This window comes from Taudactylus pleione, unplaced genomic scaffold (genome assembly GCF_031769625.1).
Source record: "Taudactylus pleione unplaced genomic scaffold, aTauple2 ptg000212l, whole genome shotgun sequence".
NCBI lineage: Eukaryota > Metazoa > Chordata > Amphibia > Anura > Myobatrachidae > Taudactylus > Taudactylus pleione.
Genome location: NW_028284614.1, coordinates 10795472 through 10822298, shown reverse-complemented (window position 1 = coordinate 10822298; position 26827 = coordinate 10795472). Strand labels below are relative to the sequence as shown.

Here is a 26827-nt window from a genome sequence, read left to right as displayed (position 1 = left end):
AGTGAAATCTGGGTAGACCCCCCCCAGGCCCTCCTCTTAATAGCGAATAGCAGGCCGGCACTGTTTAGACGCTGCTCTGCTGTGACAGCTGGGGCTTGGGAGGTGAGGACGACCTGGCAGTTCCTAGTTTCGTAGCCGCTTGCAATCCCCCCCCCACCCTGTAGTTCTAACCCCAGATTCCAATTGTTAAAACGATTTTGACAAGCGATTCTGGTTTTATTACAAGGCCGGGGCTACGCCCTCTCTGGGGTCCTGTGTTTGAGGACCACAGGCGGGAGACCTATGCAGCCTTAATAAAAAAAATATTAGAGGTTTCCCTGCCCCAGCTATCACACTTGGCATAGATGCAAACGCTGTATCTTTGCACCACAATATTGTGAGTACGTGGCCCTTGACGGGTGACATGAGATATACCATGGGGCTTATTATTCAATTAATATTTGCTGGATATCCCCCCCAAAGGCACCTGTTTCCGGGGGGGGGGGGGGGTCCCGCTTAATGTTAAGTTTCCCCCGAATGTGTTTATGTATGGGGGGGACTGTATCAGATATTAGTGATATTTGCTTCAGTCTCCCATTTATGATGGCAGAAGCAGCTCCCATAGGTTTCTATGGGGGGGGGGGCTGCTTTATTGCGGAATTTACCAAGCTTTGCAGTCGGGAGTTTGGCCCCTGTAGCTTTAGATGGCATTAGCAGGCTATAGGCATGTACAGGCAATGATCTCCTGTGCATGGGTGGGCAGCAGATGGCACATGGTAGGGTCCCCAGGAAGAAAGGATGTTATTACATTAGCGATCACTTTCCTTCTTAAACATACCAGGGACGGGCTCCTTTGCCCCTGTGTGTAATTATTAATACATCCGAACGAACAGTGATTTCATAATGGCTCAATCAGCGACAATATGACATTTTAATTAGCAGATCTAGAACCCCATAATTAATAAATATACCCCCATGAGAGATAAGCCGTTTATGCCACTTTTACAAAAGTACTGTACTGTTCTAGAAGTCATATTTCCATTGATGCTGCTAAAACGCCCTCTAGTGGGAGCTCAGGAAATTGTAACACAAAACTGGTTCAGGACAATTCTTTAAAGGCCATTTAAAGGCAAAATATGCTGGTCCACAATACATTTCTACTTGCCTTGCACATAACGCACAGTGCGACGACATTACTGCTTTCACGTAAGGAAAATACATGACTGTTTGTGGAGTTGTCTGTTTTACTTGGTTTATTCTAATTTTTGTATTAAATGCATCATGAGAGGAGGCAGCACAATTACTTTGTACAATGTGGCACTTTTAGTGTATTACAAACTTACACTAGATCCACCTTCTTCACTGCTTGCACCTTATGTAAATAAGCTCATCCCTGAGAATAAAAAGCATGTGGGCGTGAGTGCATCTAGGGAGCTAGTCCGCACTCTACAAGACACTGGGCCTGACTCAGACTCGCTCGCGAGCGCTCGCAAGCGGGTTGATGTTGCCCAAGTGCGCATGCGCGAGACCCAAATAACGTCGGCCAAGCCCTCGTTATGGGTCTCGCACCAAAGGGGGCGTGGTGTCGATGGTAATTGACAGCACGCCCCTTTGGTGGGCGTGCCGGGGCGTGGCTGCCCAGACGGAGGCGTTCCCATGGGAACACCTACCGTCTGGGGCCAGCCCCACTGACATCACTAGTGATGTCAGTGGGAGTGCTTTTGTCTCTGATAGAGCCAAAAGCACTCCAGGGCTTGCGGCAGCGAGACCCTACCGCAAGGGTCTCGTCGCAAGCCCAATGGTCGCGATGGTCTTGACCATCGCGACCATCATTTTGGCCGCTCGCTATAGCTGTGGGTGGTCACCCACAGCTATGCGAGCGGCCGGGAGGCCGCTCCAAAAGGTAGGAGGGACGGCCCTGATTCAGAGCGAGCGCTCTGTCAGAGCGTCCGACCCTGAATCAGGGCCACTGATCTGCTGACTCCTTAATTCAAAAGTTGGGAAACCTTCCACCCCTGCACACAAGGCCCTTAGATGTGGGAATCCTTGCACATTAGGGTGTCCACATACATCCTCCGTGCGCTACAAGTTGTGTTACACATAAGGTGTGAGCGCCGTGTGACTCGGTAGCTCTTTTCGTGCGACTTTTGCCCTCATAATGCATCTCATTGGTAAAGCGATGCGAATAGGTCACCTGGTACTCCAAGCACATTGAATTATTTTGTTTTACATGAAGTTCTTTCATGTTGCGAGAGGACGGGCATTAATATATTTATATACCTACTGCAGATCCTCTGGGGCTTCCGATAACGCAGAAAGCACGATTTAAAATTAAAGATGCCAAATGTCATTTGCGACCACGGAGTAAGGACAGAACCAGGGACTCGGGAAAGCAGCCAGCGATGGGTAAGTGGTTTCATTTAGGAATAACCGACTCTGCAAGAAGAGGTCGTGATTTAGAGACACTGACAGTCATTTGGTACATAACATATCAGGGTTCTGTATCTGTTGCCCCAGAATGAGCTTTTTATGGTGAAACAAACCAGATTTAGAGAATCCCTGCCGCCGACATCCTGAGAGTAAGTATTAGGGGGAGGGTTAGGGTTTAGGATTAGACACTAAAGGGAGGATTAGGGTTAGGCAGTGGGGGCGGCGGAGGAGGGTTAGGCTACGCTTAGGCTGCAGGGGGGAGGTTTAGGGTTAGGCTGCAGGGGGAGGGTTAGGCTGCAGGGGGAGGGTTAGGCTGCGCTTAGGCTGCAGGGGGAGGATTAGGGTTAGGATGTAGGGGTATGGTAGGGTTAGGCTGCGCTTAGGCTGCAGGGGGAGGGTTAGGCTGCAGGGGGAGGGTTAGGCTGCGCTTAGGCTGCAGGGGGAGGGTTAGGCTGCGCTTAGGCTGCAGGGGGAGGGTTAGGGTTAGGCTGCAGGGGGGAGGGTTAGGCTGCGGGAAAGGTGGGTTAGGTTAGGGCACTTACCTAATTGTTCTGACCACCGTCATCTCGACTGTTGGGATCCCGTTCCCTATCCGGTTTTATACACAGATTATTAAATCTTCCTCTGGTTTCATTTTTCTTTTGGCTGCATAGACAATTGCCACGTTACATTCGTGAACCTGAAATGCGACTCTTCCAAGAAAAAAAGAAGAGGACGGAAATCGCCATCAAAGGAAGTCTCACATATCACTGCTGAGTTCGAGCTGGAGGTGAAGAGGGACGAGGTTTCCGGTAAGACCCCATTCTCCTCCATTGTCTGGTTTAACGTCTATGTTCCTCAAACACAATGAACTAGTAAGTAAGTAAATCTAGCTTTGTACTCCTCCTCCTATCATCCCCTCCTAGCCGCATGCTCCCAGTTTCCATAGCTGTCACATGGGCTACTTTGGCAACAAGCCTGGAACCCTTAAACTATTGCGGTGAAATGCGTACTGCCCAGCACATACATTATACATTTTATTACAGTTCTGATAACACAAATGCACTATAAAATACATGAAAAATGTGATCTCTGCGCAGACACCTGTAACGTGGACTGCGTGCGAAAGAGGATGGAGCAGAAACTGCAGGCCGCCATTAAGACGTTGAGAAAATCCATCAACAAACAACAGTTTTACATTCAGTTCTCGGGAGCAGAGTATGACATTGCTCAGAAGCCAGCCAAGGGCGCCGAGAACCAGGAGACGTGCGGCACAGGGCAGGTTCTGCAGGACGGGAAATGTGGTATGTATATAAATGTATAATGTGTATATTGAATGGGTAGGAGATAGGGAGTGACAGTATATGTCTTTGGGGGAGACGTATCAAACCTCAGAGAGAGATAAAGGACCAACCAATCAGCTCCTGTCATTTTTCAAACCCAGCCTGTAAAGTCACAAGTAGGAGCTGATTAGTTGGTACTTTATCTCTCTCCACGTTATCTATCTGCAAGGCTTATGCTGGCCATACACTAGTACCACCAGCATAAGATAAGATTCATCTTACGATTTCCCTTGAACTCCCCGGCAGCTCCCTGGCAGTCCCGGCCGCACGATGGACACACGATGTACATACGATCTCACGATACCATCGATCTGCGGTTTAGGAGGGAAGGTCATTAAAAGAACACGCCCACTTCTTCACAACGTCACTGAAATGACGCTGGTCAGACGCACGATGCATCTTATGCACAAATACACGGCACGATCTGCATTCCATAACAATAGATATGATGGGCTGCACATCTGATCATACGAGACGTTTTTACAGCGGCAGGAGCGCGCATCGGATCGTATCCTACCTAAATACTACACGATTTCCACACGATTCATCGTACGACACGTCTACAATCGGACAATCGGCCCGAAATCGTACTAGTGTATGGCCAGCATTAGTGCATCTTCCCTTGTGTGTCTCTTATTTCCTTATATAAACTACTATAGCGATTTGGAACATGTCTCATCCCGGGAATATAGATATTTGAAAATCTTTACTAATTCAGTGTTATGCTTATGTACAGTACTGTACATAAGCCAGAGGCTGAATGATTGGTTTGCAGTCTCATAATTAACAGCAGAAAAGCTCTGTACAGATTACATATTGTTCGATTGCCAATGACGTTACAGCAACCATAACTAGTTCTCCTCAATCGGCACCTATTGTTTGATCTTTTCCAAGGGCTGTGCAGTGTAGCTCCATCAGTTACTGACAGGGGACCTGATTCAGACCCGCTCGCTAGATGCCGCCGCTCGCTCCCAGCGTATGCAAATTCTGCTAAGTGACGTCAAGGCAGGCGATCGCACGGCAAGGCATAAGCACGCCCACTATGTCTTGGCGTGCGACCACTTTGTGTTTAAAGACGCCCACCAGCCTGTCTTTAGCCGCCCACTAGCGCACATCATCTCCAGGAAGTATATACAACCATCGGTACATCGGCTTCCATCGGATCTGACCGCAGCGCTTGCGGTTGACTATACCCTACCGCAAGCAGTGCGAGCACTTCAGTGTATAATTCAACCAGGTGACGTGTACTATTACGCTGCCTGTTAATTATGCACGCCTCTGAAACGGCGTCGAAACACTCAGGCACGCCTGCGTCTGCAGCTCCACTCCCCCGTTACTACTACCCTGCCCCTGTTACCACCCACAAACGGCCTATCCTGTCACTCATTCTACCGGGCTATCTTTGGTGCGCGAGCGAACGCTTCCCGATCACTCGGACCATTTCGCGCACGCGCACTGCGATGCATGCGCAAATGCATAACATCGGCCAGGAACCAGCGAGCGGTTATATAACATTGCCATGGTGTGTATAATAACCAGGACGTTTTATCCTTGCAGTCACCTGCGGTTTGGGCACTTATTACAATGCAGAGAGCAATCTGTGTGTCCCCTGCCTGCCGGGTACATACCAGGACACCCAGGGGCAGCTGATCTGTGAGCCTTGTCCAAGTAATGATGGTTTGGGCATTGCTGGCGCAAGAAATGTGTCTGAATGTGGAGGTAAGTGACAAGATTACACACTGGTATTATTCAGGGCTAGTTCTAAACTCCTGATACAGTGTATGTATTATACATGTGTTATTAATCGTGTGTAATGTAATGCACTGAGTCATAGGCAGAGCAAAGGGACAAACAGAAAGTGAAGACCTTATGGGAGATTGAGTTTGCTATACAGTATCTACTAGAGAATGACTGGAGGTCTGCTTATAGTGGGCCTGATTCAGCAAGGAACGCAAAGGAGAGAACGCACGCACTCGGCCGATGTCTTTGCACTGCGCGTGCGCAAACTGGTCAGTGTGATCGGGTTAGGGTACGCAGACCACCTGCGGTGTGTATATGCAAATCCTTCAGATATCGATTGACAGGAAGTGCCGTTTGTGGGTGGTGACGGGGGGAGGTCAGGCGAACGCAGGCGTTATAACGCCGTTATAGTGGCGTGCATAATTAAGGCAGTGCGGCGGCATACGCAGCCATACCGTAAGCTGTTCACAGGAAGCGGCTGAAATCCTGCGGCAGGTCAGGTCAACCACTATTATGCTAATGAATCCGATGGTTCTCGGTGTTACCGATGTTTACGCTACCTTGCATGCTGACCAGGCTGTGAGTAAAGGGAGATGGGCAGCTTAATATGGGACTGGGCGTCTGCATCATGTGCCGCGGTCTCCGTGCTTATGTATTGATTAGCATATTCTCGCAGCGGACAGGTGCGTGCGTCTGTATCCGTGCGTTCCTTGCTGAATCAGGCCCTGTATTCACTAGCCACCAGATTTAGCATCTGTCCTATTAACCAGCCACCAGAGAAGACGTTGCATTGTTCACCAATTACTAGATTGGGACTCGCTTTGTACACATCCACTGAATAGTTGGGGGTAAATTTACTAAAGGTCGATTTGGCATTTTGAGTGATTTGAGGTGCGATTTTCATTCGATTTGGGTTTTGAGTATTTACTAAAGGCCAAATCTCATGTAAAATTGGACTTCAAATTGAATTTGGACTCAAATCGCCCTCAAATCGACCATTGGAAAGACATTGGTACTTTTACATAGCCCAACACACACACACGATCTCAATATCGGACTTCGAATCACTCTGCAAATCCCCAATACAATAGACCTGCTTCATGCTTTCGATTTGAGCATGAGCAGGTCGGATTGACACAGATAAATGCAGACATCAGTGAGATTCCTGCATGTATCTGACTGTAAAAAAGCAGAGAAAGAGTTAAAATTTGTAAAAAAAATGCTATGAGGTCCCCCCCCAAATCATAACCAGTCCTGGACTACTGAAACCCAGTTCTGGTTGACTAAGTACAGGGAAAAAATTACGTAGGGTCTCCCTGTGCTTAGTACAACCAGCACTGGGCTATGGGAAGCAGAGCTGGTCCTGGATTTACAGGGAAAAAATTGCGTAGGGTTCCCCTGTAAGATCCAGAACCAGCCCTGGACCTGGTTACTAAAGTTAATCCTGCGGCTCCCACCATTGACTTCAATGGAGGGAGCCGTTCATTGGCTGAGAGGCGGGGCCTGACCTCTCTCAGCCAATGAACGCACAGACACAGAGCTTCAAAGGATGAAGTCGCGTCTGTGCGCTTCATTCGGGAAGGAATAATCATTCTGATTAGACTTATTACTCCTTAAAGTGATGGTCGGGTTTTCGTTTTATTATTTTAACCCATGTATGCCTACTGGAGAAGGGGACCACTGGAGGTAAGATAGGTGAGTATTGTGTGAGTGTATGTATGTATGTATGTATTACAGTTATACTTTGTAAGGTGTGTGTGTTTCTTGCAACATTTCTTTACAGGTGAACTACAAGTCCCAGTGGGCCCTTAATGCCCCGCATGCTGGTACTTGTGGTTCTCCAAGTACCAGCATGCGGGGGATGCTTGCTGGGACCTGCAGTTCTACTGGAAAGACAATGTTTATTTATATCTATTTTTTACACAACACAGACACAATCAACCCGCCACCCACCGCCCAGGGGTGGCGGGGATAGCCCTGGGCTATCAGCCCAGGCTAGGGGTGCCCTGGAGAGGGAGATCCCTTTTTTTGAAGGGGTCTCCAACTCCCCAGAGATCCCTGGCCTGGGCTGACTAATGGTCAGGGCTGATGCTGTGGCTGGGGGGCCCGCTGATAGGGCTCCCCTGGCTGTGACATCAGTCCCCGTGTAGAAAAGGTCCAGGGCTGGTTCTGGATCTTATAGGGAAACCCTACACAATTTTTTCCCTGTAAATCCATGACCAGCTCTGCTTCGGATAGCCCAGTGCTGGTTTTACAGGGAGGCCCTACATCATTTTTTCCCCAGTACTTAGTCAACCAGAACTGGGTTTCAGTAGTGCGGGGCTGGTTATGATTTGGGGGGGGGACCTCACGTTTTTTTTTTTTCTAATTTTAACTCTTTACACACTTTTATAGCCAGATACATGCAGGAATCTCGCTGATGTCTGATTGTAACTGTGTGACCACGAACTGCTCATGCTGAAAGTGAAAGCATGAAGTAGTTCGTGTGTCGGGGATTTGCAGGTCGTTTTGAAGGGTGATTTGCCGTTCAATTTGGACATGAACATGTCAAATCGAACTGCAAATCACTCTTCAAAACCAACTCAAATTAAATATTTTTGCCAAATCAACCTTCAAATTGAATATTAGTAAATTTGGCAAAATCACTGGTTTTCAAAAATTCGATTTGAGTCGATTTGAGAAGTGCTAAATCACTCCTCAAATCGACCTGCAAATCGACCAATAGTAAATGTACCCCCTGGTCTGCTTTGTATACTAGCCATCAGATTGGGGTCTGCTTTATACACAAGCTACAAGATTGGAGCCTGCCACCAGATTGGGGTTTGCTAAATAAAATAGCAAATGAACTGCTTTCTACCAACAGCCAGATAAGCAAGTGATTTGTACACTAGACACTTGTATAGGACTCACTCAAGGAGTGGGGTAGGAAGGGTCTTTGTTTATCAGTTTTTCTAAAGTGGCCTTACCTATTATGTCCTGTAAAATTGCAAATGATGAAACAATGTACTGTTAGAGCCCATGGCCGGCATGATTTGGAATCCTAAAACAGCAGTAGAAATTCACCTTAATCCAACTTTAGAATTAAATTGTGTAATGAATGTTTTAAGCCTTGCTACATTAGTAATATGAGTATATGAGTAAATTATGGGATAATGCAAACAGTGCATTTTTTTTTATTAGGACAGTGTGCCCCTGGACACTACTCTATAGATGGGTTCAAGCCTTGCAGGGCTTGCCCAGTGGGCACTTACCAGCCTGAGACAGGTCGCACCCTCTGCTTTCCGTGTGGAGGAGGACTGATGACGAAATATGAGAGCGCTGTGTCCTTTCAGGACTGCGAAACAAAAGGTGAGTACAGCAGCTGCACTGGATGGTACGACCCCTCCATAGCTGCCTAGTATGCTTCCTTTATTTTATCTGGCAACATTTTGTAAACTCATACACACAGCTATACTTTCTTCTCAAACTAAATTCAATCCTAGGTTCCAATTGCAATCTTATGCCTCCAGAGACGTAGAGAACACTTCAGATTGATGCCCTTTGTAAGTTATGTGACAGTGCTCTGTGTGGGGATTTCAGCTCTCTGTTGCCTCTTCTTGCAGTTCACTGCTCTCCCGGGCATTTCTACAACTTCACGACGCACCGATGTATCCGATGTTCTGTTGGGACCTATCAGCCAGAGTTTGGGCAGAATTACTGTGTAACCTGCCCGGGAAATACCAGCACCGATTTTGATGGCTCTACAAATGTGACGCATTGTAAAAGTAAGTTGTCCACTTTCTGCATGAGTTCTTTCTCTGATCAGAGTGCGTGCACTGGGTACAACATCGAAAATTGATAAAGAATCTACTATTTGCTTTGCAGTGTCCATGTCACAACCTCACATTTTGTAATACAGTATTACACATCCAACTCAGCATGAAGTCCAAATAAATCGAGCTGTAGTGATCTATTTACTAAGCAGAGTTAGGAGACAGAGTGAAAAGTGATAAAGTTGCAGCCAATTAGCTCCCAACTGTCATTTTTCAAACACAGCCTGTGAGATGGCAGTTAGGAGCTGATTGGCTGGTACATTATCTCATTTCACTCTGGGCCTGATTCTGACCCGCTCGCGATGCCGCTCCAATTTTATGTAGGAGGGCCCTGATTCAGAGCGAGCACTCTTGTCAGAGCGTCCGGCTCTGAATCAGGCCCTCTGTCTCCTAACACTGCTTAGTAAATAGACCCCAAAGTCTGCTTTTATTGGCGCTAGCTGATTTTGCCTATGGCAGGAGAACTATAGCATAATGGTTCCCTGTTTCTGGAGAAGACTTAATTGAATTAATTGTATTTATGTATTTTCAATTAATATGTTCATTAATGTAATGTCCTTGCGAATAATAATAACATATAGGGTATCCTTGATGTTGGGAATGTAACTTCCTTTCATTAAAAATAAAACAAAATTGAAAGTGATAATTTTTATGATAAAAAAGTCTCCTCTACTTTACTAAATATCTGTTTTTAAATTATGTTTTTTACATGTGTGCCTGTTTTTATAAATTTTTGTATGAATGTTTCATGCAGGCCTCAATATGGGGAGGGGTCCCCATGTTTCTGCAACTCCAGCCCCATGGTATCTCCCCAGCCAGAACCCCTTCTTTCTCCCCAGACAGCTCCCCTTCTGTCTCTCCAGCCAGCACCCCTTCTGTCTCTCCAGCCAGCTCCCCTTCTGCCTCTCCAGCCAGCACCCGTTCTGCCTCTCCAGACAGCACCCCTTCTGCCTCTCCAGCCAGCTCCCTTCTGTCTCTCCAGCCAGCTCCCCTTCTGTCTCTCCAGCCAGCACCCCTTCTGTCTCTCCAGCCAGCTCCCCTTCTGCCTCTCCAGCCAGCACCCCTTCTGCCTCTCCAGCCAGCACCCCTTCTGCCTCTCCAGACAGCACCCCTTCTGTCTCTCCAGACAGCACCCCATATGTCTCTCCAGACAGCACCCCTTCTGTCTCTCCAGACAGCACCCCATATGTCTCTCCAGACAGCACCCCTTCTGTCTCTCCAGACAGCACCCCATATGTCTCTCCAGACAGCACCCCTTCTTCCTCTCCTGCCAGCTCCCCTTCTGTCTCTCCAGCCAGCACCCCTTCTGTCTCTCCAGCCAGCTCCCCTTCTGTCTCTCCAGACAGCACCCCTTCTGCCTCTCCAGGCAGCACCCCTTCTGCCTCTCCAGCCAGCTCCCTTTTGTCTCTCCAGCCAGCTCCCCTTCTGTCTCTCCAGACAGCACCCCTTCTGCCTCTCCAGGCAGCACCCCTTCTGCCTCTCCAGCCAGCTCCCTTTTGTCTCTCCAGCCAGCTCCCCTTCTGTCTCTCCAGACAGCACCCCTTCTGTCTCTCCAGACAGCACCCCTTCTGTCTCTCCAGACAGCACCCCATATGTCTCTCCAGACAGCACCCCTTATGTCTCTCCAGACAGCACCACATATGTCTCTCCAGACAGCACCCCTTCTGTCTCTCCAGACAGCACCCCTTCTGTCTCTCCAGACAACACCCCGTCTGTCTATCCAGACAACACCCCTTAAGTCTTTCCAGACAGCACCCCTTCTGCCTCTCCAGACAGCACCCCATATGTCTCTCGAGACACCACCCCTTCTGTCTTCTGACTGCCCCCCCCATTAACATACACATTCCCTTCTGTCTCTCTGTGATACTCACACACATCCCCCTCTGCCTGTCAGTGACACCCCCCACACACATTCCCCTCTGCTTGTTAGTGACACCCCCCACACACATTCCCCGCTGCCTGTCAGTGACACACACACACAGACAGGCCCTCATTCAGAGACGGTCGCAAGAAGCGACCATCGGGGCTTGCGACGAGACCCTAAGGTTGGGTCTCGGCAACCGCAAGCCCCAGGGAGCTTCCTGCTCTGATCGAGCAGGAAGCTCCCCACTGACATCACTTCTGATGTCACTGCGGCCGCCCACAAAACGGCAGGTGTTCCGTAAGGAACGCCTCCGTTTGTGAAACCACCCCCCTGCCACGCCTACAAAATGGGTCGAGCTGTCGATCACCATCGACAGCCACCCCTTTTGTAGTGAATTTCTCTCTCGCTCTGGGGCTTGCGCACGCACTGTGCGGCCGCTGCGCGTTCGCAGGGCCTAAACATTGACCCGGTTGTGATCGCTCAGCGCTTGCGACCGGGTCTGAGTGGGGTCCACATTCTCCTCTGCCTGTAAGTGACACACACACACAAACACTCCCCTCTGCCTGTAAGTGACACACACACACACACACAAACACTCCCCTCTGCCTGTAAGTGACACACACACACACACACACAAACACTCCCCTCTGCCTGTCAGTGACCCACACATTCGCCTCTGCTTGTTAGTGACACCCCCACACACATTCCCCTCTGCCTGTCAGTGACACCCCCCACACACACATTCCCCTCCCCCTGTCAGTGACACACACACACATACACATTCCTCTCTGGCTGCCAGTGACACACACAAACACTCCCCTCTGCTTGTCAGTGACCCACACGCACATTCCCGTCTGCCTGTCAGTGACACACACACATACACATTCCTCTCTGGCTGTCAGTGACCCACACACATTCCCCTCTGCCTGTCAGTGACCCACACACATTCCCCTCTGCCTGTCAGTGACCCACACACATTCCCCTCTGCCTGTCAGTGACCCACACACATTCCCCTCTGCCTGTCAGTGACCCACACACATTCCCCTCTGCCTGTCAGTGACCCACACACATTCCCCTCTGCCTGTCAGTGACCCACACACATTCCCCTCTGCCTGTCAGTGACCCACACACATTCCCCTCTGCCTGTCACTGACCAACACACATACTCATTCCTCTCTGCCTGTCAGTGACACACACACACACTCCCCTCTGCCTGTCAGTGATACCCCCCACACACACATTCCTCTCTGCCTGTCAGTGACCCACACACACATTCCCCTCTGCCTGTCAGTGACACACACACACTCCCCTCTGCCTGTCAGTGACACACACATTCCCTTGTGCCTGTCAGTCACCCCCCCACTCACACACACATTCCCCCCTGTCTGTCACACACACACATTCCTCTCTGCCTGTCAGTGACCCACACACACACTCCCCTCTGCCTGTCAGTGACCCACACGCACACTTTACCATCTGCCTGTCAGTGACACCCCCCACACACACTCCCCTCTGCCTGTCAGTGACCCACACACACACATTCCCCTCTGCCTGTCAGTGACACACACACACTCCCCTCTGCCTCTCAGTGACACACACACATTCCCCTGCGCCTGTCAGTCACCCCCCACCACTCACTCACACATTCCCCTCTGCCTATCAGTGACACACACACATACACATTCCGCTCTGCCTCTCATTGACACACACAAACACATACACTCCCCTCTGCCTGTCAGTGACCCACACACACACATTCCCCTCTGCCTGTCAGTGACCCACACACACACACTCCCCTCTGCCTTTCAGTGACCCACACACGCACATTCCCCTCTGCCTGCCAGTGACCCACACACACACACTCCCCTCTGCCTGCCAGTGACCCACGCACACATTCCCCTCTGCCTGTCAGTGACTCACACACATTCCCCTCTGCCTGTCAGTGATCCCAACACACACACATTCCCATCTGTCTTTGAGTGCTCCCCCCCCCACACACCCCTCTCCGCCTGTCAGTGACACCCCCACACACACATTCCCCCCTGCCTGTCAGTGACACCCCCAACACACAAACATTCCCTTCTGTCTGTGAGTGCCCCCCCACACACACACATATTACACTCTGCATGTCAGTGACCCCACCAGACACACACATATTCCCCTGTTCCTGCCAGTCACCCCCCCCCCTCCCCACACACACACACATCACTTCTGTTGCTCTGTGCATCCCATCCCCCATTTACCTCTATCTCATGGGCTGTGGAGCCCTCACTGCTGCCTGTTGCAAGGGGGAGGTTCCAGGAGGAGTCCGAGTAGCAGAGTGCACTTGGGAGGAAAGAGTGCGCTGGGGAGGAAAAAGTGCGCTGGGGAGGGAAGAGTGCGCTGGGGAGGAAAGAGTGCGCTGGGGAGGTAGAGTGCGCTGGGGAGGTAGAGTGCGCTGGTCACAGCTCAGCTATATGCCGATCTGGCTGGTCTGAGCTCATGGTAAGATGGCTGGTCTCGGGGGAGGGGCAGCCACCAGGAAGTATAGCTCTCAGGTTACAGCTCCTGAAGGAGAACTATCCGCCACCCTGACAGCTTTCATTGATGGCTGCCCAGCGCTGCTGATCTTCTGTGATGATCCGGTATGTGCTGGGGCCCCTGTTCCATCGCTGGTAAGTCTGTCCCTGGGTGGGCCCCTCTCTCTGTCCGGACTCGGGACTCTAGACCTGGCAGTCCCCCCCCCGATGACGACCCTGTTGGCATGCACCATGGGCCTGATTCATTAAGGATCGCTATTGCTAAAGCGTCTGCAGACGGCCGATTCTTGTGTACTGCGCATGCGTATGCATCATGGTGTGCGTGCACGAGAGCCATCGCAGAGTGAGTGACAATCAATGAGCGTTTGGGACGGTGACGGGGGGGGGGGGGGGGCTGATCGGATAAACGCAGGAGTGTCTGTCCATTTGAGCGCCGTTGCATGGGCGTGCATAAACTAGCCATAGTGTTTGCATACGCAGCCTGAGTGCTTACCGCGTGCTACGAGGTTATCAATTTCTGAGTAAGGTCGGGGCTGCTGTAATTCTGCTTGAGGGGCCGATGGTATTCGATGTTACCAATGTTTGTGGAGTTTTGCAAGGTAATACGGATGTGAGACAGCTGTAGTGGGAGGCAGTTGGCGTATCTATGCTGGCAGTGCAACGGTATTGCAATAGCATTCATTAGGTTATTATCGCAGCAGACCTGCGTGTGATTACAGAGCTGCGATCCTTAATGAGTCAGGCCCTATATCCATTTCCTTCAGCTATAGTAACAAGTCATTGACTTGCAGATCAGGGGCAGAACTATTGGAGACAATGGAGGCGCCTGCCGCCGGACTCCAGCACTGAAGGGGCACCTTGTCCATTGTTCACAACATATTCACCCCACTTAGGGCTGTAACTATGTACCCGGAGTGTACCATCACAGCCGCCCAATACATGGCACCCTTTCCCGGCACCTGAGAAGACACCATACACTATGGAGAGCTCCATGTCAGACCATCAGCTGCCGGCTTCGTCTATCTATAGCCTGTCTGCTGCTGTGACTGGGGGGGGGGGGGGGGGGCACCAAATTATAACTTGCCTCCGGGCGTCTGGGATGAACTTACGCCACTGTTGCAGATTACACTGTGCTTGCAGCATTCTCTTAGGTGATCGTAATGAGGCAGCTGTTGAAGGCAGTAGGCTTTTGGGGGCAGCAAAATGTAGGGAATTATTTGACAACACAGGTATGTCACAACCTTTTTTAAGGGTGTGTCTCAGACTTCGATCCTGTGCTCAGTAAAAATGGCTCCAGCGTCTCTGTTACGGCAGCCATTCTGAGTAAACATAGGGTTAATCAGGACTCTGATAATTGACTGATGTGCGACTAGTGCTGTGTGTTTGTATGCTTGGATTTGCGAAGCAGCCGGTGGGTGTCTCTATAAACATATCCTGTCGGCTACGCCAATTGTTTATTTTCACACAGTACAAATTTGCAGTAGCAGCGGCATTAGCGTACATCTCTGGATCAGACCCTCCGGGCCGTATTCAATTTGAGGCGAAATGTCACCGATGACGTAATTTTCGCCTATTTCAATTATCCCCGTATTCAATTACATTGACTTTTCGCCGGTGCGAAAAGTCAATGTAAAAAAACGGGGATAAGTTTTCACCAGCCTTTTGCTGGCGAAAAAAAGTGCAGAATTGGGGTTTAGGGGCACAGGCTTAAAAAAAATGCTTGCACCCCTGGGAATGTCCCCTAAAAAAGATCTGTGTAAAAAAAAAAAAAATGACCTTTAAATTTGGGGTAAAAAAAAAACAAAAAAAACAGAACACAAAAGGCAAATTAAATCCAGAGGGGTTCCCTTATATGGGGCGGGTGTTTTCTTCATTGCCGGAGTAGCGGAAGGTGCATTTTTGAATAATTTTAAAAATCATTTAAGGGACTTTAAAATATGCTTGCACCCATTTTCATGTACCCCAAATTTGATGGAACAAGTTATTTTTCACAAAAAAAAAAAACCTAAATGCTATTCTTCACCACTTCTTCAATAGCCGCATTTATGCACCTGCCGCGGCTATTACGATCCCCGACTTCCTTCAGCAGGCTAAAATGGAGTTACCCATAGTGAACCCCCATGTCTGGACATCTTTAGGGACGACCCAGGGGCATTTCCCGAAAATTCACGATTTTTTTGTGATACTTACCTTTCCGCTGGCTCCCGTTTGTGCTGCTTCCTAATTGAATACGGGGATAAAGCAGGCACGCGCCCGATACTTTATCCCCGGAAAACCGCCGATGTGGAGTGAAAAGTCCAGCACGGACTTTTCGCTCCCTAATTGAATATGGCCCACAGTCTGTTAATCTTGTAATAGTTACTGTGGCAAAACACTCTAAGTAAGCGATTCAATTGTTTTGGGCACCTTGATAATTAATGGGCGCCCAATGTAGCAATTCAATTGTTTTGGGCACCTTGATAATTAATGGGAGCCCAATGTAGCAATTCAATTGTTTTAGGCGCCCTTGAATTATTGAAGTTGTCGCGGTTTAGTCACGGATAGAATCCAAACCACAGACTTTGCGCTCATTTCTGCTCGCCTCCTCAGGGCCGAGTAGAAATGCCAGTACCAGCGACTGTTCTTTAGTTGCCGGTGTTAACAATTGAATCGCCCCCTAAATGTTTATGATCAGTCCCTATCTTATGTATGTCACATGACCTCAGTTATGCAATTTTAGTACAGACATCATCCTTACACTGTGGGCAAAAGCTAAAGTTGTAGGGTGGCATATTTCTTTTTATACTACTAGAATGTTTGCTTAATCTGTCCCCACAGCCTCCTTTGTCTAGAACAGGGGTGCCAAACATGCGGCCCTCCAGCTGCTGTGGAACTACATATCCCAGCATGCCCTGCCACAGTTTTAGCATGCCCTAATAGCAAAACGGTGGCACTGTGCATGCTGGGATGTGTAGTTCCACTGCAGCCGGAGAGCCACATGTTTGGCACCCCTGGTCTAGAATGATATTACTATTTGGAAGAGGTCAGTGGGGTGAAAGAAAAGAACCATTTGTGGAGCCAATGACTAGCATGATATTGGGGGGAGTTTTCAGTGTAGCCTAGTAGTAGACTAGTAATATTAATCTATTGCATCAGGGTCACTTTAGCATCTGTTAGAGGGCATGCTGGGATATTTACTGCATCAACGGGTGAAGAGCTGAAGACTGTATCATTATAAGTGATTGCTGTTTATTCACAGACCAGTACTGTGGTGGGGATCTAGGGGACTACACAGGTTATATTGAGTCTCCAAACTATCCGGGTGATTATCCTGCCCACGTGGAGTGCATCTGGAACATTAACCCCCCACCAAAAAGGAGAATACTGATAGTGGTCCCTGAGATATTTCTTCCAATTGAGGATGAGTGTGGGGACGTGCTAGTGATGAGAAAAAGTGGTAAGTTACTATTACTACATTGCCATTATGTACTAACATTGTACTGTACTGTATTTGACAAAAGTTTGTAAACTCTGGAACATTTCCAAATGACGCGTGCCATCTAATGCCGGGTTGTGATTGTGATGCAGCAAGCTGTAGAACAGACAGAAATATAAGGCATATTTAAGGCATCAATTACACAAAGGTTTATTTCCCTTTAAATAGCAAGCTGAACACCTATTCAGGATGCACCTGATAGCCAATGTTATTAGCTATCCTACTACGTACAGACCATGTTCTACTTTTACATCTCTGGAAAGGAAACAAGTATGTCTGCCGGATAGTAGTCACAGCTCTCAGCATATGATGTGTTTGTAGATGGGTAGAAGGAGCTGGGGGATGTCACAGTGCAAAAAACAGACACAAAGCACATTGGGCCTGATTCAGCAAGGAACGCAATTGTAAAGCTGCACGCGGGCATATACTGTAGTGTGTAGTGCAGGCATATACTGTAGTGTGTAGTGTGCGCAGGCATATACTGTAGTGTGTAGTGCATGCAGGCATATACTGTAGTGTGTAGTGCACGCAGGCATATACTGTAGTGTGTAGTGCACGCAGGCATATACTGTAGTGTGTAGTGCACGCAGGCATATACTGTAGTGTGTAGTGCACGCAGGCATATACTGTAGTGTGTAGTGTACGCAGGCATATACTGTAGTGTGTAGTGTATGCAGGCATATACTGTAGTGTGTAGTGTACGCAGGCATATACTGTAGTGTGTAGTGCACGCAGGCATATACTGTAGTGTGTAGTGTACGCAGGCATATACTGTAGTGTGTAGTGTACGCAGGCATATACTGTAGTGTGTATGCAGGCATATACTGTAGTGTGTAGTGTGCGCAGGCATATACTGTAGTGTGTAGTGCATGCAGGCATATACTGTAGTGTGTAGTGCACGCAGGCATATACTGTAGTGTGTAGTGCACGCAGGCATATACTGTAGTGTGTAGTGCACGCAGGCATATACTGTAGTGTGTAGTGCACGCAGGCATATACTGTAGTGTGTAGTGTACGCAGGCATATACTGTAGTGTGTAGTGTATGCAGGCATATACTGTAGTGTGTAGTGTACGCAGGCATATACTGTAGTGTGTAGTGCACGCAAGCATATACTGTAGTGTGTAGTGTACGCAGGCATATACTGTAGTGTGTAGTGTACGCAGGCATATACTGTAGTGTGTAGTGCACGCAGGCATATACTGTAGTGTGTAGTGTACGCAGGCATATACTGTAGTGTGTAGTGCACACAGGCAGCTTTGCAATTCCATCTTTGCAATAATGAAAATGTAGCAGGAGGTGTATGACACCCCCTGGGCTGGGCTCACCATCGCGACCTTCGGGCGGCTGGACAGCTGAGTAGGCCTCAGCTTACTCAGGCTGGCCTTCTTGCGAGCCCAGGAGACTGCGTAAGTCCATGCTGTGCCTGGGCTTGCTACTCCTGGAAAACGGGGCGGACACGCCCCTTTTCCGGGAATGCCGGCCAACCCCGCCCCTTAAATGCTTCTGCCTGTCAATCAGGCATTCAAAGGCTTGCGCGCATCTTAGCAGGACCCATTCTGCACACTCACAGAATGGGAATCTGCATTCAGCAGTGCACTTGCTTGCACTGCTGTATCAGGTACATTGTCTGGCTGCCAGACACCGAGAGTCTGGCACCTAGGTACAGGCTCTGAGCTATCAGCATGTTGTGTGATGGCAGATGAGGAGCTGGAGGATGTCACAGTGCAAAGAGCGGACACAAAGCACATTGGGCCTGATTCAGCAAGGATCGCAACTGCGATTACGCACGCTATCGGCCGATTGTGCACTTCTGCGCATGCGGTCCGGGCTACTATCGCAGTCACTATCGCAGTCACTACGTAGAGCTATCGCAGAGGGATTGACAGGAAGTGTCGTTTTGGGTGTGGTGACGGGGGACGGGGTGTTCGGCGAAACGCAGGAGTGCAAGTGCGTTTGAACGCCGTAGCAGGGACTTGCAGAAATTAACCACTGCGACGGCATACTCAGCTTCAGCTCCCATAGCGTGCGATGAGGTTAGCAATTTCTGAGTTAGGTCTGACCTTGTGCAATTGTGAGTGAGGCTCCGATGGAACTCGATGTTTCCGATGGTTTTGCTATTCTGCTAAGTATTACGGATGTGAGTAAAGGGAAGTGGGCGTCCTTATGTTGTACTGAGATTATTGCGATCGCAATGGATTAGAATATTTTTGTATCTGTGTACGATTATGGAGATGCAATCGATGTTGCAGTCTGTACTGGATCAGGCCCATTGTCTGGCCACCAGACACAGTCAGTCTAGTACCTAGGTACAGGCTCTGAGCTATCAGCATGTCATGTGATGGCCGATGGGAAGAAGGAGCTGGGGGATGTCACAGTGCAAAGAGCAGAAACAAAGCACATTGTCTGGCCACCAGACACAGTCTAGTACCTAGGTACAGGCTCTGAGCTATCAGCATGTTTAGTGAAGGCAAAGGGAGAAGGAGGAGGAGGATGATTCATTCAAGTGGATTCTACAGGTTTGTGTAATTTGTATTAGAGCCCTTTGACTGCGGACGGAAATGTAACGTGAGTTGCATTCGTATGTAACATGAGTCACGTGTTATAACTAATTTTAAGTATAGTTTTGTTAACATTTAGTTTTTTTGTTTGTGTGTCAATCATAAGTTTATGGTCTTATAAGTGTACAGTATCAATCATATTGTAAAATTAGGAGAGCAGGTTTAAATAAATATATAAGTCCCGTCCATTCTGTTGTGACATGAGTCACGCATATAAACAATAAAATGTAACTACTAAGAGTGTAAAGTTGTTTCTGCTTCTAAGCATTATGACTACCTACCCCATATATTATTGTCATATTTTTAAAATGTTGAATATCAGCTTCATCTTTGTATGTTGTGCATTTAAACTTGCAAAAAAAAATACCTTAAAATGTAACGTGAGTCACATGGAATGACCCATAACTTGCCATGCGACTGGTGGTTGCCTTAGTAGTCACATAACACTGAGGAACATCTGAAGAATTATTAGTCATTAAATGCAGTCTGCAGAAATCGGGGATAAATAGACATTACCGAGCTATTCTTTATAGCCTGCTACAGTCGTTTTTATGTTAAGTCTATTGTTGAAAATGTGTTTCACCCACATAACTGTTTCCCCAGCCTCTCCCACCTCCATAACCACGTATGAGACCTGCCAGACGTATGAGAGACCTATAGCGTTCACCTCACGGTCTCGCAAACTATGGATCCAGTTTAAGTCTAATGAAGGAAACAGCGGGAAAGGATTTCAAGTGCCATACGTGACGTACGATGGTATGAGCAGATTTTTTTTTAAATTAGCCCTATATGCCGCAGCGAGATGTAAGGGGGGGGGATTTACAACATGTGGTCAGATTTGTATTGGGGGACGGCACATCCCATCTCATTATTACACCTGACGCAATTTCACTACATTTACTTTAAATGAAGCCCTTTTGGGTTGCTGTATATTTGAAGGCAGCACTGCAGGAAAGTTTTGTCTTTTTCCTAATGATTCTTAGTATCCCAAATGTAACGAAAAGTATTATACCCGATATCAGTCAGTCGATTCTGTTATTTCCTGTTGCAGTTTAGATAGTGACCACAGACATCTGTGGTATCGCTGTAAGTTATAGCAGGCACTTCAGCACTTCAGTTACCATAAATATCCCCTAATGTGTGGTTTTTTTTTTCTAATGAAATTTATAACCGCAGTTCTGTTTAATGGTACACAAGACATTAAAAGTATTAATATAAGTTCTCTAAATGAAGAATTTTACCGCCCCTTGTAATGTGATAACGCACTGCTCCTGGTTGGGTATGGACACCAAACTGCTAATCACGAGTAATTAAGTAAATACGACAGCGCAGAGAAGTGGTTTAAGTTTGTATTCTAGACACAAAGGAAATCAGTGTGATCTAGATCCCCTGGGCAGAGAATTATGCATGAAACCTGACGCCAGAAAACAGAAGTGCCCCATTACAGATAGATCATCCCAATTTCAGATCCTATTCAAATGATAAACTGTATCTAATTAAGGTTCTTTTAATCTGCTTCTTACTTTACAGAGGATTACCAACAATTAATAGAAGATATTGTTCGTGACGGGAGATTGTACGCTTCAGAAAACCACCAAGAGATTTTAAAAGTACGTTACCATCTTAGCTAGATACATAATAGGCTTCTCGTACAATAGTCTGTGCTGCAGGACAGGTGTACGACATATTGCAAAGTACAGCTGTCAATCATCCTCGTCATAGGTCGTCTCTCTGAGAAGGTCTCCAGGAGGTCCATACAATGACATAAAGTACTGGAGGTTCTTTCACCCTACCCTCACCATATATCCCACCCTTACTAGCACCTCCTAAAGCACAGATACACTGTCACAACACCCACATGTTCTCTTTGTCTCACCTAAAGGGGCACATCCACTAGACCACAGGTTCTCAATCTCAGTCCTTAGGACCCCAAACAGTGCATGTTTTGCAGGTCTCCTCACAGAATCAGTGAAATAATTTGCTCCACCTGTGGATTTTTTAAAATGTGTCAGCGAGTACTGAATACACCTGTGCCCCTGCTGGGTGACCTGGAAATCGTGACCTGTGTGGGGTCCTGAGGACCGAGTTTGAGAACCACTGCACTAGACGATCTACTCCCTGTCCAATCTCTAAACGATTTTCCCTTGATTTTTTCCCTTGAAATTTTATCTTTCAGTCTGAACGATGTGCCAAACGATTTGCAAATGATCTTTAATAGATCAAGTGAAATTGACCTGCATGTTCGGTCGACTGACGAGACGATCAAACGACCCGCGGGAGCGCGCATCGTTGATCGTTAATGACCAAACACTGCACGATTTATAAACGATTTTTAAACGATTGAACGATAACGACGTCGTTATCGTTCAATCGCCTGCTAAAATCGTGTAGTGGATGCCCCCCTTAAATTGGGTGCAGCACATCTAGAGGGACTTTCCGATTCAGGAACCCTGGCCAGATGTCAGAATGAGAAAGTCCCCAGACCTCGCTGCTGCACCATCAGTATCAAGATAAAAGGAAGGCAGACAAGAAACTTGTTGTACGTATGGTAGACTTTGTAATTGTGCAATAATACGGGAGCTCTGCAATGCACATCGCTTCTGATTTACAGCGTCTCCTGATGCCGGTGACTGGGGTTACACTGTTGTTAAACTGTTGCTCCAGAAATTGCAAGAAGGCAATGACCAATAAACCCCTTTAGCCACAATACAGGGCACCCACAGCATTGGTGCGGGGGTCTCAGCGGAAATCACTGGCGGTATTCATGTACATATATTAAATGATGAAACATCGGTATATTACCCAGCTCTGAAAGGAATTGTAGCAAACCCACGAGACCCATGAATGCTAGAAGTTACATTATAGACAGCTATGGTCATCACTGGGCATAAATTTCGTTGTCTATGGGGGTGATTCAGCAGTGGGACGGAAATTGCAAAGCCACAAACAAACAGATGCGCAATTTCATCCTTGCTGAAATGCAAATGCAGCCGGCGTTGTCCGACACCTGATGCATCTGCAATCCCAGCGCTGAGACCGAGATCGCAGCCAGGGATCACCATTGTCACCATCGGTCCCGATGTTGGACAGCGCAGGCGAGCTGAGTAAGCCTCAGATTACACATGCTTGCCAGGCTAGGATTCTGCGTCCATACTCAGATACTGGCCTTGCCGCTCCCAGAAAACAGGGGGGCGACACTCCCCTGTTTCCGGGAACGCAGGCCGTCCTCGCCCCGTAATCGCCTCTGCCTGTCAATCATATGTGCAGAACGGGCCCTGCGCATGCGCAGTTTCCCGATAATCGGGAATCTGCGATCGGCAGTGAACTGCTGGATCAAGCCCTATGTTTAAAGTTGAAATAACACTGCTGTCTTGAGAAGTATCAGAGAGAGAGGTACTGTCGTCCAGAAACGTTTACAGTCCCAAAAAGTGACCAGTCCTTTTATATTATATCATTATCATTTATAAGACACCAGACATACAGTATCCTGCAGCACTGGGAAAGAGCGATTGTAAAGGGCGTGAAATACTCATGCAAACAGTAGAGGGCGCTGGTTGTTAGATCTACAAACCATGCAGTGATGAGCCACATGATTCAATTCAATGGCCACATGTGCTGCCCTATAACCTTCAAAAGGGCCTCTGCCCACCACGTCACTCAGTCTGAGATGCCTCCACATGCCGATCAGACCTCCATGTGCTCCAAAATAAGCCAGCGGTCCCTTAGAGTAAAACTCAGCACAGGGGCATAGATCTGGGGTCCGCTTATGGGCTCGCTGGCACCTCCTGTTGCCCATCGCTACTCTTTAGGAACAGCAAAGCATATGGGACCTGAGTCGGGCAGTGCAGGGACTGTACCAGAAGGGACTCCGATATGGAGTGATGTGAGGCGTAGATCAGTGTAGCGCTGGCACTGAGGACAGGCTGGAGCGGCTGATATTAAGATGCCAATGCACAGTTGTATAACAAAGTGTATTAATAGCTGAGAATAGACTCTGTTTTATGTAGATTTATTATCAAATATGTAAGTTGACCAAGAGGAGATGACAAAGGAAAAAAAAAACAACTATCTTTGATTATTAACGTAATAAACTGAGTTTAATTTAAATGTTGGTTTTGAATATATCTTCATAAAGGGGATCCTGAAAACCTTATGAAAGGACCTTTGGAGTTGGAATCTGCGGGTCTGGCCCTGGAACTCTTTGTGACAATTTTTTATTTTTGTTTGTTTCTGTTCCACAGGACAAGAAGCTGATCAAGGCTCTCTTTGACGTGTTAGCCCATCCCCAAAATTATTTCAAGTACACAGCACAGGAATCCAAAGAGATGTTTCCAAGATCTTTTATCAAACTACTTCGCTCAAAAGTTTCCAGATTTTTACGGCCTTATAAATAGCTTCTTTTTTTTTTTTATATAATTAGTTTATTATTTTATTTCCTTTATTTTTTTATATAGATTTTTTTTTTATCCTCCCCCCCCTCCTCTAAATTCTTTATCCCTCTTCACAGTAGGAATTGTTCCACATGAAAGACTTATTTTATAGTCATACATCATTTTTTCCCATTCATTCAAAAGAATAAAAGGGCTAATTTGAAAACTGGTTTTATGGACGCAGAGCAAGTTTTATTTTTTTTCTCTTCAAAATTAGCTACAATAAAATCCTGACAATTTTTACGCTTTCCTGCCTTGGTCTATAAAAGCTACGATTATCAAGTGAGAAGCAAACTTGCTGCATCGGACAGTGTTACAAAGATGATGCACAGACAGCCAGACCTTTCAAACAACTGGATTAAACAGATCTTATATGGCAAGACCAGTGGCTCAATGATGAAGTCAACAGACTAGAAATCACTTGGCAAACTGAATATTACAATGTCTTCAGTCCCTTTTTTTTGTGTTGGTTACTTTTATACTTTTTTGGAGTCATTGGAAGCCGCTGCATGGAGAAAGACGGTTGCCATATTTGATCTGTTAAATGCCATTGCTTTAAAGATCGAACATCTGGAACTCTTATTTCTGTAGCACCTCCATTTAAAACATATCAAGAGGATGGGATTGGGCAAGTGTGATCACCAGTCTCTACAGCTTCATTAGCATTGAGCTCTTGAAAATGGTCCTCTCTCTTATTAAATGGACTGTATTTTGCATAGTCAGATATTCTCGCAACTACATGTTGTTTGGTGGCTGCCCACTTTCTTCAAAGGGGAAGCCTAACATGGCATGGAAGGACCTCGGACTGCGGTGGCAGCTTGTGGATGCTGGTGGGGTCTTGGCGGAGTCTGGAATACTGATACATTTTTTCCTTGCGGCTTCCCAGAACTTTTAATTTCTAGTCGCAAGAAGTTGCCACATTTTTTTCTTCCAGTTGATTTAAGAAACTACCTGCAAACGAGTATTATGGCAAGAGAACGAAGTGTGTAGTATAATTAATATTTTAAATTGCACTTGAATTTTGTATGTAAAGGTTAGGGGGATACAGATAAACATTTTATTTTGGTTTTATATATATATATATTTTTTTTGTATCTTAGGAGTCTAATCTAAAACCAAAAAAATGTAATGGCTGTATAGTGTTTTTGTTTATTTTTTTTTTTATTTTTTTTTTATTATTATTATTATTTTATTTTATTATTTTTTTGTTCTGTGTACAAAAGAGAGATTGTGTCCAGTGCTGTTGCATTATCCTCTATGACAGGAGTAGCCAACTTGTGACGTGTCAACGGTGGGATGCTGGGGCTTATCGCTCCGCCGCGCCTAATGAGCCGTAGGTTGCCTATCTTGCTTTAAGCTGAGTTTCGTTGCGGTTAAAATATATTGCAAAAAAATTTGTTGTGTAGGGATTCCCGAAATGTGGCCCCACTGGAATTACCCGAATTACAGCTCTGGACGAACGTGCGACTGCGTGTGAAGACTGGATGATGGTGATAAAGTATGGAGTTTAATGGCAGATAAAGATGTGTTATGTATGTAGTGCTCAGCATACAGAAAGGGAAAAATCTGCAAGTTTGGAAGTAATTTATTTTACAATAAATGGTTAAATTTACAATCTCCTACATAATAATGAGTCATTTTAAATATCACTGGCACAGAGCACGAGCTTGAGAGTCAAATGGGAAATATACCCGCAAACATTTGCAGTGTGTGTCCCCTGCCTCATCCTGATCCCAACCACTGGCAGTGATCGTAAAGGACTGTCTTGGCACACTTGTGCGTCACAATTTCGGTCTGGTTGTGTTATTCTAAACGTTTAAAATCAAAAGGAGAAAACCCTTCATCCTATTTTAAGATATGTCATTGGGTTTAATTGTGTACAAAAGTGTATTTGTAAATTAAACATATTTAACTGTAATTCACGTTGGTTTTGAAGCCCACTAAACCCATTGTTTTACATATTACGGTATTTTAACGTTGGCATGTCATGAAAACTTTTAAGAATATTGTTTAATTCGAGCTGGAACCTGCTAAGTTATCTGTTCTATCAGTCCCGATGCCGTTTTATCTCGGCATCAATGATTAACAACTGGAATCACTGGTTTTATTGGCTGGCGATTTTCTTTTTTCCATACTTTGAAAAATACTGGTGTATAAAATAAGGCTCAGTTCAGCAATTAAACTGCTCAAACCACTCATTTTATGTACGATTATTTCTCGCTGACTCCATGCAGTAATGACGATTATTGCTTTAAATCACCATGTTGTGGACTACAGAATATTAGACTAAATCCTGATTGATGGAATAGTACTCTTTATATATTATACATGAAAATACCTAAAGGGCTAATACTTACATAAACATGTCCAGTGAGGTGCCAGGGAATGTCACGCTGACACTGAAGAATCTAATTTATCTTCATGGCTCTTATCTGAAGACGTCAATTTAAAATTCAGAAAGTCACTGCTGATGCTGCTATTTGATAGATTGGCTGCTGAAGACTGACAATACTTGGCACTATCTGTAGCCATGGAAACATGGAGACTAATCCAATTGCCTCCTTGGTTGGAGACAGTGGCGGAACAGCTGCCACTCCAGTGGGGGTGCAGAAACTGTGGGGCCCATAGTCAGAATGATTGGGGGGCCCTTCTGGGCATGTGATTTAAAAGGAACCTTACACTACTTATTTACCTGT

General features: G+C 46.8%; 1 protein-coding gene across 4 annotated transcripts in view; it reads left to right on the top strand.

Moving 5' to 3' along the window:
* The window catches only part of SCUBE1 (signal peptide, CUB domain and EGF like domain containing 1), a 326927-nt gene extending 300609 nt beyond the window's left edge, over window positions 1–26318 (top strand). For all 4 annotated transcript variants that reach the window (XM_088478384.1, XM_088478382.1, XM_088478383.1 and 1 more), the window contains 10 exons: window positions 2269–2385; window positions 3063–3200; window positions 3489–3692; window positions 5289–5450; window positions 8652–8819; window positions 9074–9235; window positions 16905–17102; window positions 20305–20457; window positions 21232–21311; window positions 23943–26318. In XM_088478384.1, coding sequence (XP_088334510.1) covers window positions 2269–2385; window positions 3063–3200; window positions 3489–3692; window positions 5289–5450; window positions 8652–8819; window positions 9074–9235; window positions 16905–17102; window positions 20305–20457; window positions 21232–21311; window positions 23943–24095 — 1535 coding nt within the window. In that variant the 3' untranslated portion in view covers window positions 24096–26318. The remainder of the gene's footprint in view (window positions 1–2268; window positions 2386–3062; window positions 3201–3488; window positions 3693–5288; window positions 5451–8651; window positions 8820–9073; window positions 9236–16904; window positions 17103–20304; window positions 20458–21231; window positions 21312–23942) is intronic.
* Window positions 26319–26827: the final 509 nt, after the last annotated feature.